We start from the raw sequence: 18,204 nt of genomic DNA, 5'->3' as shown, positions 1-18,204 counted from the left end.
CCCACTGTGCCACAGAGGGAACTCCAATACAGCATTATTAACTACAGGCACCCTGCTATACAGCAGATCCCGAGAGCGTGTCTGAGCACGGGTGCACTGTGACCCGCATCTCCCCGTCTCCCCCACCCCCTTGCGACCGCTGTTCTACCCTCTGGTTCTATGAGTTTGGCTCTTTGAGATCCACGCCTAAGTGCAATCCTACAGTATTTGTCGTTTAGTGCGTGGCTTACTTCATCGAGCCCTCCAGGTTCATCTGTGATGCAAATGGCAGGATTTCCCTCGTTAGAGCTGACGTCTACTCCCGAGAGAGAGAGAGAGAGAGAGAGAGAGAGAGAGAGAGAGAGAGAGAGAGAGAGAGAGAGTGTGGGTGTGGGTGTGGGTGTGTGTCCTCTTCTGCACCCAGCTGTCTGTGGGTGAACGCACTCAGGCTGTCTCCACGTCCTGCCTACTGCGAAGACGGAAATGCTCCCCTTCCAAGACCCCAGGGGGTGCCCGAGACCACGGACAGTACTGACCCCTGCAAGTGCTACGTCTTTGCCTCCACTACGCGTCTGCGATGACGTTTAATTTATTACCTAGGCGCAGTGAGAGATTAACAGCAATAACGGATAATAAAACAGGATAATGACAACACGAGTCTGTGACGGAAGCGACGCAGAGGTCGTTTCTCTCTCAGTCCTACGTGCCGAGCTCGCCCTTCTTGTGGGGATGTGAGGGGATACGCCGCCTATGTGATGAGAAGGAGGGAGGGAGAGACGCGGCCCTGAGACGTGGTGTTCGGCCACCACTAGCCTGATGACCTGTCGGAAGGAGGGTCCTGGACCACGGACCTACGGTGATGCTGGGGTTGGGATGTGAGGAGCAGGCGACGTCAGGCTGCTCGGTGGGGATCTTGGGCAGGATGGAATGAGGTTTCACCACGCTACTCAGGACAGCGAGCAACTGAAAACTTGAGAAGAGCTTATTTGGAGAATTTTTCCATTTAGGGTTTTGTTTGTTTGTTTTTTGGTTTTGGGTTTTTTTTGGTCTTTTTGTCTTTTAGGGCCGCACCCGTGGCATATGGAGGTTCCCAGGCTAGGAGCCTAATCGGAGCTGTAGCCACCGGCCTACGCCAGAGCCACAGCAACATGGGATCCGAGCCGCATCTGCAACCTACACCACAGCTCACGGCAACGCCGGATCCTTCACCCACTGAGCGAGGCCAGGGACCCGACCCGCAACCTCACGGTTCCCAGTAAGATTCATTAACCACTGTGCCACAACGGGAACTCCCTATTTTTCAGACTATAGTTGTCTGAGAGAGACTGAAACCACAGGCAGCGAAGCCACGGATGAGGGGGTTTAATGCTGTGGACCCCGATCTCGCTGCCTCTGCTCACACGCCCAGAAGCGGGGCTGCTGCATCACGTGGTGGTTCTAGTTTTACCCTGTGAAGGAACCGCTCTACTGTTTTCCACAAAGGCTGCACCAATTTACATCCCCACCGGCAGTGTGCGAGGGTGCCCTTCTCTCCACGTCCTCCCCAACACGTGTCACCTCCTGTCATTTTCACGCCGGCCACTCTGACGGGGTGAGGAGATATCCTGTGGGTACTGATTTGCATTTCCTTGAAGGTCTGCGATGTCTGGCACCTTTCTACAACCTGCAGCCATGTGTACGTCTGCTTTGGAAAAGGTCTGTTCAGGTCTTTTGCCCCCCATTTGTGAATCAGTTTAGTTGACAGGTTTCTAGTACCCGACATGGACCTTCCTTCCCCGTACCCTCCCCAAAGCAGAGAGAGGCAAACGCGAACCAGCATGGGAGACGCGGCCACCGCGATCGCCCGGCGCACTCCGGTTCTCGGGCGCCTTGGACTCACTGCCAGGGTCACTGATGGCGACGCAAGGTCCACCTGCCCCCTCCTCGGCCATGCCTCATTCAGAGGCTGGATTCTCTTCGTTCTCCCCAGGAGCAGTAGCCAGCAGAACCTGTCCTGACTTCGCCACGACTCAGGCCTCTGCCAGGCACGTTGCCCTGAGCGCCCTGGGAACGGCCAGGAACACTCTTTAACCAAAACACTTTTTGTCTGGAGTCTCTCTCTCCTCGTTAACGGTGTCGGACAGATGATCGATAAGCAGGCCTATTTAGAAGTGCCGGCCCGAGTATTCTAAGGAAAGAGCAACGGGATTATCAGTGTGACTAATGAATCCCGCGCCGGGATGTTTACTGCCACGGACCGAGCTTCTGCGCAGGAGACTGGCCGAAGCCTCTCGTCACATACAAAGAGTTTTGTGGCGGCCTTTTCCGACCCTGGTTTGCAGCTGTTCCGCCTCTGCTCTGTATTTTCTTTGTCTGTGGGGAACTAATTACAGCGCCCAGACAGTTCCTCTCATCCACCCACCTACCGCCTCCAACACCAGTGGGAGACGTCTGGGCACAGCAGACAACATGCCTCTCGCTTCCAACACTGACCATGAACCTGATGGAGTCTGCGAATCAAAGCTCTGCGATGGGAATCCTTGTTCCAGGTGGACCTGATCGGTCCAGCTGGTCGAGAGAGCACCTGCAACCTGCACATGTTCAGTCCTCACGTGCGTTATCCTAACAGCTTCCCCCACGGTCTGCTCTGTGGCAGGTGTCACTCTCGGTGCTGACACCGCGTCTGTGGCTTAATCCTCACAGAACTCCCTTGCGACAGTCAGATCTGTCCTCATTTTTCAGATAAGCAGAGCAAGGCTCAGAGAAGGGACACTGTTTGCTGCAGGGGGATGCAGCTAGTTGGTGCTGGGGCAGGTAGGGAGCTGGGTACAACCCACGTTTGCCTGACAGCCAGCCCCTGCTTTCTACCCTGCGGGATGGCGTCACCTCCTTTCAATCATCCGCCCATCCATCCTTCCATCCACCGGCCAGGCTCCGGAGAAGCACCTACAGAGACTGGGTACAGAGAATTCAAGGACACGCTCTTATGTGAGTGGCTCTACAACAGGAAATTATCGTGCCTTCTGGTTGGAAACTTGGAGTTTCTGGATCTCTGTGCCCACCAGACAGAAACTTAGGGTCACAGTATTATCTGAGGGCAAACCAGCAGCATCATCGCCCAGAGGCACACCCGTGGGCGAGGCGCCCCCGCCCGACACCCCGGCCCCCTTACCGTCTCCGGTTCTGCCTGGGTTGGTGGGCTCGGGGGTACTCAGAGGCCTGAGCGGAATGATGATCTCATCCACGTTAACCCCCTCCTCGGCGTGCTTCTCAGAAACGTGGGAGAGCAGTTCTGCCTGACTCGGTGAGAAGAGGTTACAACATTTACACATGAAGATGGCCGGGTTTTCTGTAAAAAAAAAAAAAAAAAAAAAAAGCAAAATATGTTATCTTCACAGTAAAAGACAATTACATCCAATTACCAAAGAAAAATATTGAAAGCTGCTCTTATGAGTGACTGCCAGCCTCCCATAGACTGTCTTTCTCACGGACACTGCACAGCCAGGGAGCTCACTTCTAACATCAGGTGGCCCCAGTTGCCAGAAAATTCTTCTTACAATATTTCAAGACCTCAGTCCTTCTGAACAGTGTCTAATATGGACCACCCTGGGACCCCCAGCTACTCAAGAACTGAGATTTCAGTATCGACAATGGCAAAGTAAAAGAGCCACTATGGGGGAGTTCCCTGGTGGTCTAGCACTTTCACTGTGGCGGCCCAGGTTCAATCCCTGGTCTGGGAACTGAAGACACCACATCAAGCCACTGCACACTGCAGCCAAAAAAAAAAAAGAATGTGGAACTTAAAAATTAATCCAACCCTCAAATGAATGAATCGTACTGACAACACTGAAGTATCCTAGCAAAACTCATTCAAATTAGGTTCAAGGAAGAACTGATCAAAATCGCATTTCTCAAGAGCCAAGACACCTTCTCTGGGCGGGCACAGGAGCCAAGAACATGAAGGATGGAAGCTGCTGCTTTTTTAAGCCACTTATCTTCCATTTAAAGCATTGTCACCATTCACAAACATTTACTAATATCCCATTATGCTCACCCCATTAGACTAGGCAGAAAGACATAGGCGGGGGGGGGGGGGGTCATTTCTGAATCTGATAAAATAGTTATAGGCACATATAGGAATATAATATTTAGGATCCAATAACAAAAGCGAGAATTGGTATGATGGCTCTGAAGGTTAAATTTCCCACTCGGGTCCCTAAGAGCTGGGTGACCTTGGAGCAGGAGGAACGCTCTGGGTGGCAGAATGCAGGACACACGGGGACGCGCCTCCTCTGCGGTGGGGACACAGGAGGCCCTCGGGAAACCACACCCCCACTCTGCTCTCACGCACGCAGCTGTAACAGCTGGAAAACACCCACGCTGCCTGGCTCCCCGACACCCACCACCGCCAGCCTCGAAGGGCTTTTAAGGTGGCCTGGGACTCATGCAAGGTCTCCAGGCCTCTGACCCAAACAGATCACCCCTCAGCCTCTCCCCTCCCCAATCCCCACTGTCTGACCCCCGCCTCCTCGTTCACTGAGGCAGCCAGAGGCAGCTCCGGAGCTTCCTCCACGACTGCCCACCCACCCACCCACCTGCGTCTTCACCCAGCCGTGGCGTGTTAGGTATGTGTCGGTGTGGGGGGTGGGGTCCACCTTGGGGCAGAGGCACTAAGTTTATTGTCGACATTCTAAGAACAGATACACAGGAGTTCCCGTCATGGCGCGGCAGAAACGAATCGGACAAGGAAACTTGAGGTTTGGGGTTCAATCCCTGGCCTTGCTCAGTGGGTTAAGGATCCAGCGTTGCCGTGTGCTGTGGTGTAGGTCACAGACATGGCTCAAATCCTGGGTTGCTGTGGCTGTGGTGTAGGCCGGTGGCTACAGCTCCGATTCGACCCCTAGCCTGGGAACCTCCATATGCTGCAAGTGCAGCCCTAAAAAGCCAAAAAAAAAGAATAGATACATGTATGCATATGACCGAATCACTGCGCAGTACACCTGACACAAACACGACACTGTAAATCAACTCTACTTCGATGTAAAATAAATGGTAAGAAAATAATTGAAGAAAAAAATAAAAAGAATAGCCGCTCACGGAGTTAAGAGAATGCAGACCAACACCAAGACGCTGTTAATGCTTTTACACCTAAAGACAATGCAGCCTCTGCCTGCACCTGGGAGGCCTGCTCCCCACCATGGCAGCACCCTGGAAGGCAGGGACAGGGGACAGCACAACGGCCTGCCTGCTCCGAACGCCAGCCTCTGCCACCCTCTCAACGATGCTGTTCCAGTAGCTTCTGCTTCTTTCTCCAGATCAGCTTCTCTTCCCTCTCTGCTGGTCTCCATATGCCATTTTTGCTTTCATCCTTTTATTTTATTAATCTCTCTTTTTTTCCTTTTTAGGGTCACACCCACAGCATATGGAAGCCCCCAGGCTAGGGGTCGAATTGGAGGTGCAGCTGCCAGTCTGCACCACAGGCACAGTAACACCAGATCCTAGGCGCACCTGCAACCTACAGCACAGCTCATGGCAACGCCAGTTCTTAACCCATTGAGCGAGGCCAGGGATCAAACCCTGGCCCTTATGGATACTGGTCGGGTTTGTTACCGAGGCCTCCTGCTCCCATCTCAAGACAAAAGCAAATAAAGCGTCTCTCCATCTCCACTCCTCCCTCTGCCCCAGCCCCACGGTTCCCCTCTTTACACAGGATCCCCCACCAGGAAGGAGACAGGAAAGGAGGGCAGCAGGCCAACACGGTGTTGCCGCAGTGGGGACGGGGCCCGGCGAGGCACTGAGGTCACAGAAACGAGGCCCTCTCCGCCCTCCAAGAAGGGGCTTCTCTGCGAACAAGCAGGCAAGGTAATGACCTACGGGACTTCTTTCCTCCCAAATAACACACGCAACAGAGACCTAACAAAGCAGAACACTGCTGCGTCAGTGAGACGCTGTCAAGAATGCTGTCAATCGATATTTTTTTTTCCAAGAAATACTTCATTCCTAAGGAACCCAGAACACTTCCAAACAAGAAGAGATTACAGTAACACCTTTTTTCTTAATAAGGGGCAAGTTGTTTTCCATGTGCTTCCTGCTGATCCTGCAACAATCCTAGGATTTAGGCGAAAAGAGGTTTGTCATTCCCATCCCGCAGATGAGGAAACTGAGGCTGAGCAAGGAGACGACATCCGCCCAGGTCAGGGCCCAGACTCCTGGCCACCTGTTTTTGTTTGTGTGTGTTTGTTTTCTTTTTTGGCTGCCACACAGCATGTGGAGTTCCTGGGCCAGGGATCAGATCCAAACGGCAGTTGCAACCTACATTGGGTCCTTCAACCCGCTGTGCCAGGCTGGGGATCGAACCTGCTCCCTGGTGCTGCAGAGACACCACCAATTGCACCACAGCAGGAACGCCTCGGCCACCTGCTTTTGATGTGAGCTATGCTGGGCTGCAGCCCATGAGTTGGTCCCCTCCAGGTTAAAGCTAAAACGCTTATCCCACAGCCAACAGCGTCTGAAATGGAAACTACAGGGAGAAGCGTAATGCCCACACCCCCATCAGTTTCCTTCTTGGTCAGTTCAGCATCTTGCGGGGGCGGGTGCCTGCTGCAGGCACTGCGGACGCCCGGAGGAATCAGGCATGAGGTCCTCCAGGTGGGGCCACTGCCCCACTTGGAGACAGACACGCCTGGAATAACTACATCATAGGGTTTTTACTGAAACTACTTCCCAAGGGACCTGGGCATATTCCTGATTCCTGTTATGCTTTCAGAAGAAAGAGAATTCTGTGACATGTGACAGAGCAGAACTTCCGGGAACCAAAGTGTTCTTGTGAGGGGTCCCTCAGTTCATAGGAACCCCAAGCATTGTCTGGAGACCAAATAAATAAAACTACTCTCGCATCTGCATGTGACAGTATGCTGGCAGCGGCTGTAACCAACGCGCCGCCCAGCTGCCCTGCACGGCCTGGAGGTCTGCGCGGCTGGATGGTGGCTGGCCTTGGCCATCCGCCGTCAAGCAGCATGTCCCCCAAACGCCCCCGTGTGTCCAGGTGAGGTGCGGGGGGGCAGCACGCGTGGCTGAGGACGGACAGAATAGAGGGTTCAGCGTGGGATGGAGACGAACACGGGGCCAGCGCCTGGGCCGCGTCACGGACAGCGGCAGGTCCCTGGGAGCCGGATCTCGGCACCGCCCACGGAGACCACGCACCGCGCCCAGCAACGGGCCCAAGGGCCTCGGGAACGCCGGCCCGGGACTTCTCAGCAGCGGTTCTCCTTCCGCAGAGCTGGCCTCGCACTCGTCCCAAGTGCGACCTGGGACCAGCGCGAAGGCCCTCAACGCGGCGGTCCCTTGGGCCGCCAAGTCCCAGAAGCCACCTCTGTACTCCGCAGAGAACACATCACGGCACGTCCCCCAGAGACCGTCCACGCCACCACTGAAAACCCTGTTTTCAAAGAAGCCTGAATGACACGGAAAACGCTCAGAATGAACGTTCAAGTCTCCAGAGCGGGACAGGCCGCGACTCGGTTCACACAGGATTTTGCCCCGAAAGGGACAAGACAAGCTTGACCAGTGGACGGGAGGGAAGGACAGACAGCCAGGCTGAAGGAAATACACCGAGATCCTGCCTGCTGGACTCCATCCCTGTCCACAATGAGCCCCTGTGAGCTTTAAGCATCAGAAAGGTGCCGGACGTGCTGAGAAGCAACCTAACAGGTAAACCCAGTGGTGAGGACACGGTTCCAAGGGACGAGAAGCTCAGGCAGGCGGCCCGGGCAGGGGTTCGAGGAGCATGGAGCTGGGATGCTGCGAGCAGAGGGCGGGCAGAGCTCCCTGGCTAAGGGGCTCCTAAGGCTCCAGGAGGGGGTGCCGAAGAGCGCCTAGAAGCAGCCCGGGGCTGGACGAGCGGCCCTGGGGCAGGCACCGGGGCTCCGGCGGGCAGCAGACGAGGGCTCCAGCCAGCACCCACATGACCTCATGCCCGCCCCCACCCCACTCCCGCCAGCCAGGCTCATGCCCATGCTGCGAGTGCAGCACTAGGGTTCAGAGAGGCTGACCTCCCCTCAGCCACACAGCCAGCAAGCAGGGCAGAGGGGGCACCCAGCTTTAGCTGACCCAGGCCCAGGGTCCCCGGCCCTTCCAGGGTCAGCACTGGTGGGAAAAACAACTGCACAACGGCAAGAGGACCACAACCCCACCCCGAGCCGTACCACTGGATGGGCTCTGCTTTGCTACCAACAGGGCAATCTTGTATTAAGAACAGGGCAGTGCTCCCTCCGTGAGCACCGTCTGTGAGCACCCCCCAGCCTCTGGCGAGGAGGGAAACCGCACTCTCCAGGGATGCTGGCAAAGCAGTATCAGCAGCAAAATGCCAACCACGCGCAGAAGGTGTCAGAGCAGGCTGCGTCCCCTCAAATGTTAAGAATTGTGAGTCTACCAAAATAACAACAAAGCGGCTCTTTTCGTTTTTCATAGTGGACTAATAGAAAAAAATGCATCGCATACCCTGAAACATAATCATAATTATGTTGTCAGCTAATTCTGATGAAGATGCTATAATTTGGAGGCATTTTTAGGTTCAATTACTGTGCGCTCGTCCTTATCAAAAGGATTCAAAGGGAAAATGACGTGTTCAACACAAGGAAAATTACAGAAATCTGGGGTTTGAGCATCCAATTTTTATGAATTTTTGCCAATTTTTAACCAGCTACTCCGTACTGTTAAAAAGGAAAATCTTAAAATAACCACATAAACAAGTCCTTGATTTGAACTCTGATTTGCAAACACTCCTAGTTGGGAACAGCCAAGTCCTGTCCATAACCTCTGACTGCCCACCTGCTCACCCCGACCTGCAGATCAGACACTCAGAAGGCCTTTCTTCCCTCCCAGAAGAAGGTCATGAACTTGAGGGGCCTGCAGGTCCCAGGAGGGTGGATGGGACCCTTTGTTCCAGGGAGGGTCCCTGGGAGCTGTGGGTCCCTGGGAACTGAGAGTCACTGGGAACTCTGGGTCACTGGGAGCTGAGGGTTACTGGGAGCTGAGGGTCCCTGGGCACTGAGGGTCACTGGGAGCTGAGGCTCACTGGGAGCTGAGGGTCCCTGGGAACTGAGGGTCACTGGGAACTGAGGGTCACTGGGAACTGAGGGTCACTGGGAGCTGAGGGTCCCTGGGAACTGAGGGTCACTGGCGGCGTGGCCGGGCCTCTTGCCCCTTCACGTGTCAGCTGGACTGGCCTGCTCCAGAGGGACCCTTCCCCAAATCTCAGGTCCTCGAGTCAAAGGCCAAAGAGGGTCAGCCCAGCCCTCGGCTGAAGTCACACGCTCCGGCCGGCTCCCAGCACACAGACAAAGGCATCCGCCCTTTGTGCCGTTATCCTTTGCTAAGTCCATCTCCTGTGGGGGCTCAAGAGCAGGACGGGACCCAGGCAGCCAGGTCTCCCGGCCTGTGCCCCCCGTTTTCAAATGACCATTATTATGGGTACAGAAATCACAGGGCAAACACCTGCTCGCTGTGCAAGATCGAGTAACACAGAAGCACGCTGAGCAGAGACACCCCTCCCATCCCTCTGAGAAGGTCGGGGTCCCTGAGCTTTTGCTGGGCGAACCCAGGACAGAGAGACAGAGGCAACTCCGTATGCCCCTGCCCTCCCCCTTCCCACCTGGGGGGCCCTGAACCCTCCCCTCCACCTGCCTCCATCTCCCAGTGCTGGGCTCCTGGGCTCCTCAAGGAAGATGGGGGAGGAGGCATCTGGTGTCATGGAGGGTCTCAGGGCCCCCGAGCAAATGCTCAAAATATGTTTCCTGGAGTTCCCGTCGTGGCACAGTGGTTAACGAATCCGACTAGGAACCATGAGGTTGCAGGTTCGGTCCCTGCCCTTGCTCAGTGGGTTAAGGATCCGGCGTTGCCATGAGCTGTGGTGTAGGTTGCAGACGCGGCTCGGATCGCGCGTTGCTGTGGCTCTGGCGTAGGCCGGCGGCTATAGCTCCGATTGGACCCCTAGCCTGGGAACCTCCATATGCCGCGGGAGCGGCCCAAAGAAATAGCAAAAAGCCAAAAAGCCAAAAAAGCCAAAAAAGCCCAAAAAAAAGAAAAAGTTTCCTAATAGAAGCAATGTCAGAAATGGCCTTGCCATCTGAGCGGTCTCGTGGGGACAGCCAGGACTGGGCGGCAGGGGCTCGGGGTCCCAGCCTCTGCCTGGCTGCATACAGGTGGGCCCATGGTTGATTCACTCACTCACAGTAGAAAGGGCAGGGGGTGGGCAGGACAAAATGATGCAGTCTTGGTTTAAAGACGCAAGCATGACACAGACACGGCAGGTCAGACTCCCTGGAAACAGGCATCAGAGAGTCCTGGGGAGGGTTCCAACGCCCACACGCCCTCCTTCAAGGCACCAAGGGAGGGGTTTCTCTATGTTCGGGCCAGCTGGTCTACCCAAGGCCAGGTCCGGACAACCAGAGACCAGGATGCAGAAGGAGGGCTGACAATTTTGGGAAAAAGGAAAAGAAAAAGAAAGTGTATGTCCACACAAAAACTTGCAAATAAATGTTCCTAGCAGCTTTATCTTAACCGCCAAAACTTGGAAGCAACCAAGATGTCCTTCAGGGGTAAATAAATAAATCAACTGGGGTCCGTCCAGACAATTGAATATTATTCGGCGCTAAAAAGAAATAAACTCTTGGGAAGGAGAGAGGGGCAAGACAGGGGTGCCAACTATCAAGTATAGAATAAGCCAGGGAGTTCCCTGGTGGCCTATGGTTAAGGACTTGGCATTGTCACTGCTGTGCCCCAGGATGCTGCTGTGGCTCAGCTTCCATCCCTAGCCTGGGAACTTCCACATGGTGCAGGCGCAGCCAATAAATAAATAAACAAAGGCACAAGGATATATTGCACAACATGGGAAATAAAGCCAGTATTTTATAATAACTATAAATGAAGTACAATCTCTAAAAATTGTGAATCACTACACTGCACACCTAAAACTTATATATTGTACAACAACTATACTTCAATCAAAAACAAAAGGAAAGGAAAGGAGCTATCAGGCTCTGAGAAGACACAGAGAAACCATAAATGCAATTACTAAGTGGAAGAAGCCAGTCTGAAAGGTCGTACATGGTATGATTCCAACGACACGACATTCTGGAAAGGGCGCAGCCATGGATTTAGTAAAAAGATCTCCAGAAGTAAGGAAAAAGACAGTAAAAAGGTGGCCATGCTTGGGGTGGGACTGGGGGCTGAGCGGGCAGAGCACGCAGCATTTTGAGGGTAGTGAAAATGCTCTAGATGATACCATAACAATGGATACGCATCCTTACATATGTACCCAAAGCCGCAGAACAGACAAGAGCAGGAGGAAGCCCTGCTGGAACCGCGGGCTGTGGGCGATGACGCTTTCCATCGGCACCAGGGTACCACCCGGCGGGGATGGTGATGGTGAAGGAGGCTGTGCACACGTGTAGGCAGCAAGGACAGGGGATCTGTGCACCTTCCTCTGAAAACCTAAAACGTCTCTAAAAAGCTAAAGTCTCTAAAAATACATACGATGGCAAAAAGGTGCAGAAAGATGGAGTAGCTGTGTTTTTCCCAATTCATCCCACTAAGTACGACTCAAAACCCAGACATCACAGATAACAGAAACCTAAAACTGAAAATCAGAAAGAAGGCAGCAGAGCAGCTAACACCCTGCAACCCGGGGAACAAGACAGTGAGGGTCCAGGGCTTGCTTTCGCCTCCTAGAACCTGGACGTAGAAATACCAACAGACATAGGCAAAAACAGCTCCAACATAGCCTGCTCTTACTGGCCAACGGACAGGAAAGGGCAGCCTTGCTAGACAGAAACCCTTTAGACAATAACTTTTGTGCAACAGCCAAACCCTGCAGACAGCACTGCAGCTCCTGCCCACCTCTGCCAGAACGATCGGTGACTGTGAAGATGAAACAATAAAAATATACAATCTGAATAACAGAAAATAGACTGAAAAAGAACAAACAGAGATTGAGGGACCTGTGGGACTATAACAAAAAATCTAATATTCGTGTCAGCAGAATCCCAGGAAAGGAGAGAGATGTAGAAAACTATTGAAATAAATAGTGGCTGAAGATTTCCCAAGTTTAGCAAAAGACACAAACCCACACAGTCAAGAAAATTAGCAGGGAGTTCCCTTTGTGGCTCAGTGGTTAACGAACCCAACTAGGATCCATGACAATGCGGGTTCAAACCCTGGCCTTGCTCAGTGGGTTAAGGATCCGGTGTTGCCACGAGCTGTGGCGCAGGCTGCAGACGAGGTTCAGATCTGGTGTAGCTGTGGCTGTGGTGTAGGCTGGCAGCTCTGATTCAACCCCTAGCTTGGGAACCTCCATACGCCATGGGTGTGGCCCTAAAAAGCAAAAATAAAAGCAAACTCCAGAGTAAATCCAAAAAGATCTATGCCAAGACACATTATAACAAAACTTCTGAAAACTGAAAATAGAGAGAAAGTCTGAAATTAGCAAGAAAATTTCCTGTGAGAAAAATAAAAAACTCTTCAAGGGACAGCAGACTTCTCATCAGACACATGGAGCCCAGAGGGAAGCAGCACAGCTCTTTCAAGTACAGAAAGGACAGAACAGTCCACCCATAATTCTACACTAAGCAAAAACATCCTTTAGAAATGAAGGGGAAACCAGCACCCCCAGAGGAAGAAAGAGAACTTGTTGCGAGGAGACCCAACCCAGAAGATGGCCGAGGAAGTGCTCCGAACGGAAGAAAAGCACTAAAAAAATGAATCCTGGGACATCGAGAAAGGGGATGTGGGCAAAGGGAAGGGTAAAAACATGGCCAAATAGCTCAGATGTCCCTTTTCCTGTTAATTTCCTAAATTATATTCAACCATTAAGCAAAAGGCATAACTCTGTCTGACATGGTTCTTGACGTCTGCAGAAGAAACTGTTAAGATAATTATAAATAACGGGGGACATGAGGTTTCTACGCTTTACTCAGGGAATTCCCATCGTGGCTCAGTGGTAACGAACCTGACTAGTATTCGCGAGGTCGCAGGTTTGATTCCTGGCCTCGCTCAGTGGGTTAAGGATCCGGTGTTGCTGTGGCTGTGTGTAGGCTGGCAGCTGTAGCTCCAATTCGACCCCTAGCCTGGGAACCTCCATATGCTACGGGTGCAGGCCTAAAACGCAAAAAACGAAACAATTACACTTCACTGAAACTGGTAAAATGTCAACAAACAGTCCTGCACCTTGACTACAGGGGTGGCTCCAGAAACCCACACACGTGGTAAAAGCGGATCAGAACCACACGCCCGGCACCAGCATTCCTTCGCTGGCTTTGACACCGCACAGCAGTCACGCACGGCGTAACCACTGGGTGGGGGGATGAAAAAGTGCTGGAGGTGAATGGCGGCGAGGGCTTCATGACAACGTGAACGTCCTTATGCCCTAAACTCTACACCTAAAAATGGTCAAAAGGGTCAGTTTTAAGTTAAACATATTTTTTATCCCCCCCCCCCGCGCCCCTCCCCCCGCCCAAAGAATGTAACCATTGCAGTGAACCAGGTAAGGCAATATAAGAGCTCTCTGCATGCTCTTTCAAAGTCCCCATGAACCTATTATTATTTCAAATACGAAGTTAAAACAAACACTCTAGCAAACAAAACAAACCAACAGCTACCAGTGTGTATTCTCTGGAAAGGGCACTCCATTTGAGAAGAAGCAGGTACAGTGCTTGGCACATGCATGACCTTGTCCAAAATCAAACACCTTGTGAGGTATACATCTCACGGGGAGGAGTGAGACGGATCACGGAGGGAGAGCCAGGGCTCGGTCTGGTCCCTGTGCCACCTCCATGGGGTGGCAGGCCTCTGTGGGCTCTCAGGGCTGGCTCTGCACCCACATCTTTGCCCAGCACCTTCCTTAGCACCTGCATGCATTACCTGCCCCCAGAGCCCCACCCACCCCAGTGTCACCCATCCTCATCTTAACACGCCACCAGGGGCACAGCAGGTGGTATCAGTAAGTGTTAGATGAACTGGTGATGAGAAACACCCTTAGCCACTTACCCATGACCACAAGAAGACAAAATGCTCACGACCAGACCATCAAGTTTCTCTAATTAAAAGCCAGAGTAGGAGTTCCCATTGTGGCTCAGTGGTTAACGAACCTGACTAGGATCCATGAGGACACAGGTTCGATCCCTGACCTCGCTCAGTGGGTTAAGGATCCAACATTGCCGTGAGCTGTAGTGTAGGTCAAAGATGAGGCTCAGATCCCGTGCTGCTGTGGCTGTGGTGTAGGCCAGCAGCTACGGCTCCAACTCAACCCCTAGCCTGGGAACCTCCATGTGCCCAGGGTGCTGCCCTAAAAAAAAAATAATAGTAAATAAAAAATTAAAGCTATAGTGTAAAAAACCCTCTGCCTTCCTCTTGTTGATTAGTATAAATCATCCTTCTCTGCTTTTCAACTTTTACTTGGATTGATTAGAGAGTTCAACAGCCAAAATCAAGATCCTATTAAACTGCTGACCTTAGGAGATGAGCAGGATGGCAGATTCTTTCAGAGTTAGATTTTTTGTTTTCTTGTTTTTCACCTGCCCTTAAGTTATTAAATTCATAAGTGCTGGCAGCCTCCCAGTAGGAGTGGAAATATTTCAGCAACATACAGCCAGACTGCTGTCACATCCAAGGTAACGAATAAACTCTCACACTGTGTAGCTTAGTACAATGGAAAACACTTTTTCCCCTTTATTTTCAGGATAAAAGGCTGGGGCTTGGATAAAACATTTGCCTTCCGCTTAGTTTATTTTGCAGCACTTTTAACCAGCTGTGGATATGCCATATATCACCACTGCTGAAAATTTCCTGTAACCAAAACAAAGGGTCCAGGAGGAAGAGGCAGAAGAAAAGGAAGCCTCAGTCCGTTAAGCCCTCGGTACGAGCTGGCACCACCCAAGGCTCATGCCAGGCATGCTTCATCTTCACAAGGATCCTGTGAAAGAGGTGTCATTACTGTATCCCCTCAAATCTAAGACAACAGCTACTCTAGGACACTGATACTTTACATAAACAACACTAAAAAAGATTAAAATGTGACCAAAAAAGACTAAGACACACGGGTTTCTAATAGTACCACTTGCGAGACACCTCCTCATTTAGGGATGGTAAAATGCGAGTCTTGGAATCAAGTGAAACTCAGGAAGATTTCCAGATTCTGATGGAGACGCAGCTCGGGCTAAGTACAGGGGAGGCTGGACTCCCAGCCCCTGCTCTTTCCTTGTAAGACCCCATTTCCCAAACCAGTGCCCCCAACACACACACTTGGGCTGGGGCCCCACCTCTGGCCTCACTTCTGTGATAGTAGCTCAAACCCTGCTTTCAACAGAGGGAAGAAGACAGACACTCCCTGAGGACCAGGCGCTCGTATATCCCTCACCACATCTAATCCTGACAAGCTGGGTGGCTGCCCGCCCACAAGGCACCTCTGCAAGAGGGGAAAAAGCACCCTTTTCTTAAGACACTAGCTCCCCCTGTCAAAAACTGCTCACAATGTGCTCACTCTGCTGGAACTAGATACTCTACTACCATGTGCAGAACACTGTCATAATGAATATACAAATCTATGATGAGTGATGATCTCTTTAGACATGGTACCCTTGTGCAGTGTGCGACCTGCACAGCTGTACACGGTGGCCCCAATAAGTCAGTCATGAAGATATTATTATTATCCCATGTTGTAGAGGAAGAAGCTATACTTTGCCTGAGAGGATCAAATTCAGGCCTATATGCTTCCAAAGCCACTTGGGCAATTCACAAGGAATTTAAAAATCAGGCAGAAACACAGGTTGTATGCACGTGCCACCAGAGAGCACGGGGAGAACGCAGGAATCCTGTGGCGGAGGCACCAGGGAGGGAGGCAGGCAGGGGGCAGAGGCAGGCCAGCCAGTCGGGGGAGGGAGCAGAGGAGAGCCTTAACCCCCGGGAGCCTTGAGTGCAGAGGGGAGGACAAATTCAAGGTAGGGAGGCAGGTGACAACTCCGGGTCCTCAGAACCACCCCCCCAAGGAAGCTCGCCCAGGAAAGGCAAGGGCACCGGGCCCCACAGCAGGAGGCCCAATGGGGGGGAGGAGGGGTAACCACACAGGAAGCCCACCCCCTGGGAAATTCCAAGAAGCTGAATCTGTATTTGAAATCTCTGGATTTTATGTGTATCCTTTTTTTCTTTTCCCGCCCATGCAGAAGTGCCTGGGGCAGGGACTGAACCCCAGCCAAGACTGTGACCTAAGCCACAGCTGTGGCAATGCCCAGATCCTTTAACTCGCTGCTGACCGGCCAGGATCGAACCTGCATCTCCGCAGAGACCCAAGCCACTGCAGTTGGATTTTTAACCCATGCGCCACAGCAGGAATTCCAATCTCCGGGTTTTTATTTTTTCTTATTTATTTTTTTATTTATCTTTTGTCTTTTTAGGGCCACACCAGAGGCCTATAGAGGTTCCCAGGCTAGGGGTCTAATTGAAGCTGTGGCCACTGGCCTACACCATAGCCATAGCAACGCAGGATCCGAGCTGTGTCTGCCACCTACACCACAGCTCACAGCAACACCAGATCCTTAACCCACTGAGCAAGGCCAGGGATCGAACCTGTGTCCTCATGGTTCCTAGTTGGGATTCATTTCCACTGTGCCATGATGGGAACTCCAATCTCTGGGTTTCAGATGCTAGCAGCTAAATGAGATTTTTCTGGGAAAAGAAAAACACGCAGGACAAAGAAATCAAGTCTGCAGGTTGGATGTGCCCGAGGGCTGCCAACTTGCAACTTGGGAGAAAAGGTCTTCCACCTGGGTGACTAGGCCACCGTTAAGCAGAGGGGGCATGGAGACTGGTCTGCAGAAACAGAGAGACAGAGACAGCGTGAGGGCCACACCTTTCCCCACCCCTCTGACTCCCCAACACCCAGCAAAGTGCCTGGCTCCGGGGAGGCAGCTCCTGAATGCCACTCATTTTCAGTTTCATAGGCTCTGGATTTTTCACATCTTCCGCAATGATGCTTACATGGGTCATCCAAGAAAAAAATTAAATTTGAAATGGTATATTGACATTAGAAATAAAGGCACAGTAAGTAAGATCTCCTACTGATCCCCAAACAGCCTGAGCCCCGCACAGCCTGATGGGCTCTGGGCCAAACACCAGGCAAGGAAGGACAGCGGGGCCACAGCTGTGGGTGCTCGGCAGAGACGCGAACCCTGGTCACAGGACAGATGTTTCCCAGGGCTGATGGTGTCCTGGTATTTCTCTCAGAAGCATTATCAGCCACTGGACTGGGTGACTGCAGGTGGGTGGGACATCATGTCCTCTGCCTGTCCCTGTGGGTCTCTCATAAGGATAGGTCAGAGTGACACTGAAAGTGCACAGTGTTCAGATGACAAAGAGAAAACAGAAAAGAAAGTGGTTTAACCAGAAGCCAGATAGATTTAATTTGGAACTGATGAGGAAAAAGCATTCTTTTTTTCTTTTTTTGCCTTTTTTTTTAGGGCCGCATCTGTGGTTGTATGGAGGTTCCCAGGCTAAGGGTCGAATGGGAGATACAGCTGCCGGCCTAGACCACAGTCACAGCAACGCAGGCTCCGAGCTGCATCTGCGACATACAGCACAGCTCACGGCAACACAGATCCTTAACCCACTGAGTAAGGCCAGGGATCGAACCCTCATCCTCACGGATACTAGATGGATTTGTTTCCAGTGGGCCACAAGGGGAACTCCAAAAAAGGCATTCTTGATTCAAGAGCTACATTCACTGCAACAAGATACCTGGTAGGGATGGACAGCCAAGCCTCAAAGTGCCAGATTGCAGAGCTTTGAAAGCGTGGGCCAGGTGAGCACCTGCCCAGCCCAGATGCACAGGGCCCAGTGCACAGGAGGCCCAGGATTAGGGGAAGCCCAGCAGGAAGAGGTACAAGAGCTCCTAGAGCTGGGTGTTCTGGGAGAGATCCTACGTGTCAGCCGTGGCAGGGGAAGCGGGGGGACGAAGACTTCATGGCCAAAATGGCACCCCCCAGCCTCCCCACCCACCCCAGTTTCAGAGTTACATTAGACCACCCACTTTGTGTCCACAGGCCTGCAGGCCAGTGACCCCACCTGATCCGCCCTGCTGTCCTGGGAAATGGCCAAGTAGATGGTACCTACTACTGTCACCACCACCATCACCTCCATCACCATTCCCCTATCACCATCACCTCCACCATCACCTCCACCACCATCCCTCCATCACCA

General features: G+C 52.3%; 1 protein-coding gene across 4 annotated transcripts in view; it reads right to left on the bottom strand.

Moving 5' to 3' along the window:
• Positions 1 to 18,204, bottom strand: part of ZFAT (zinc finger and AT-hook domain containing) — a 157,450-nt gene that overhangs the window by 124,092 nt on the left and 15,154 nt on the right. For all 4 annotated transcript variants that reach the window (XM_047783202.1, XM_047783205.1, XM_047783203.1 and 1 more), the window contains one exon: positions 3,131 to 3,307. In XM_047783202.1, coding sequence (XP_047639158.1) covers positions 3,131 to 3,307 — 177 coding nt within the window. The remainder of the gene's footprint in view (positions 1 to 3,130; positions 3,308 to 18,204) is intronic.

Source organism: Phacochoerus africanus, chromosome 6 (assembly GCF_016906955.1).
Source record: "Phacochoerus africanus isolate WHEZ1 chromosome 6, ROS_Pafr_v1, whole genome shotgun sequence".
NCBI lineage: Eukaryota > Metazoa > Chordata > Mammalia > Artiodactyla > Suidae > Phacochoerus > Phacochoerus africanus.
Note: the sequence above shows the minus strand (reverse complement) of the source record. Positions and strands in the feature narration are given on the sequence as shown.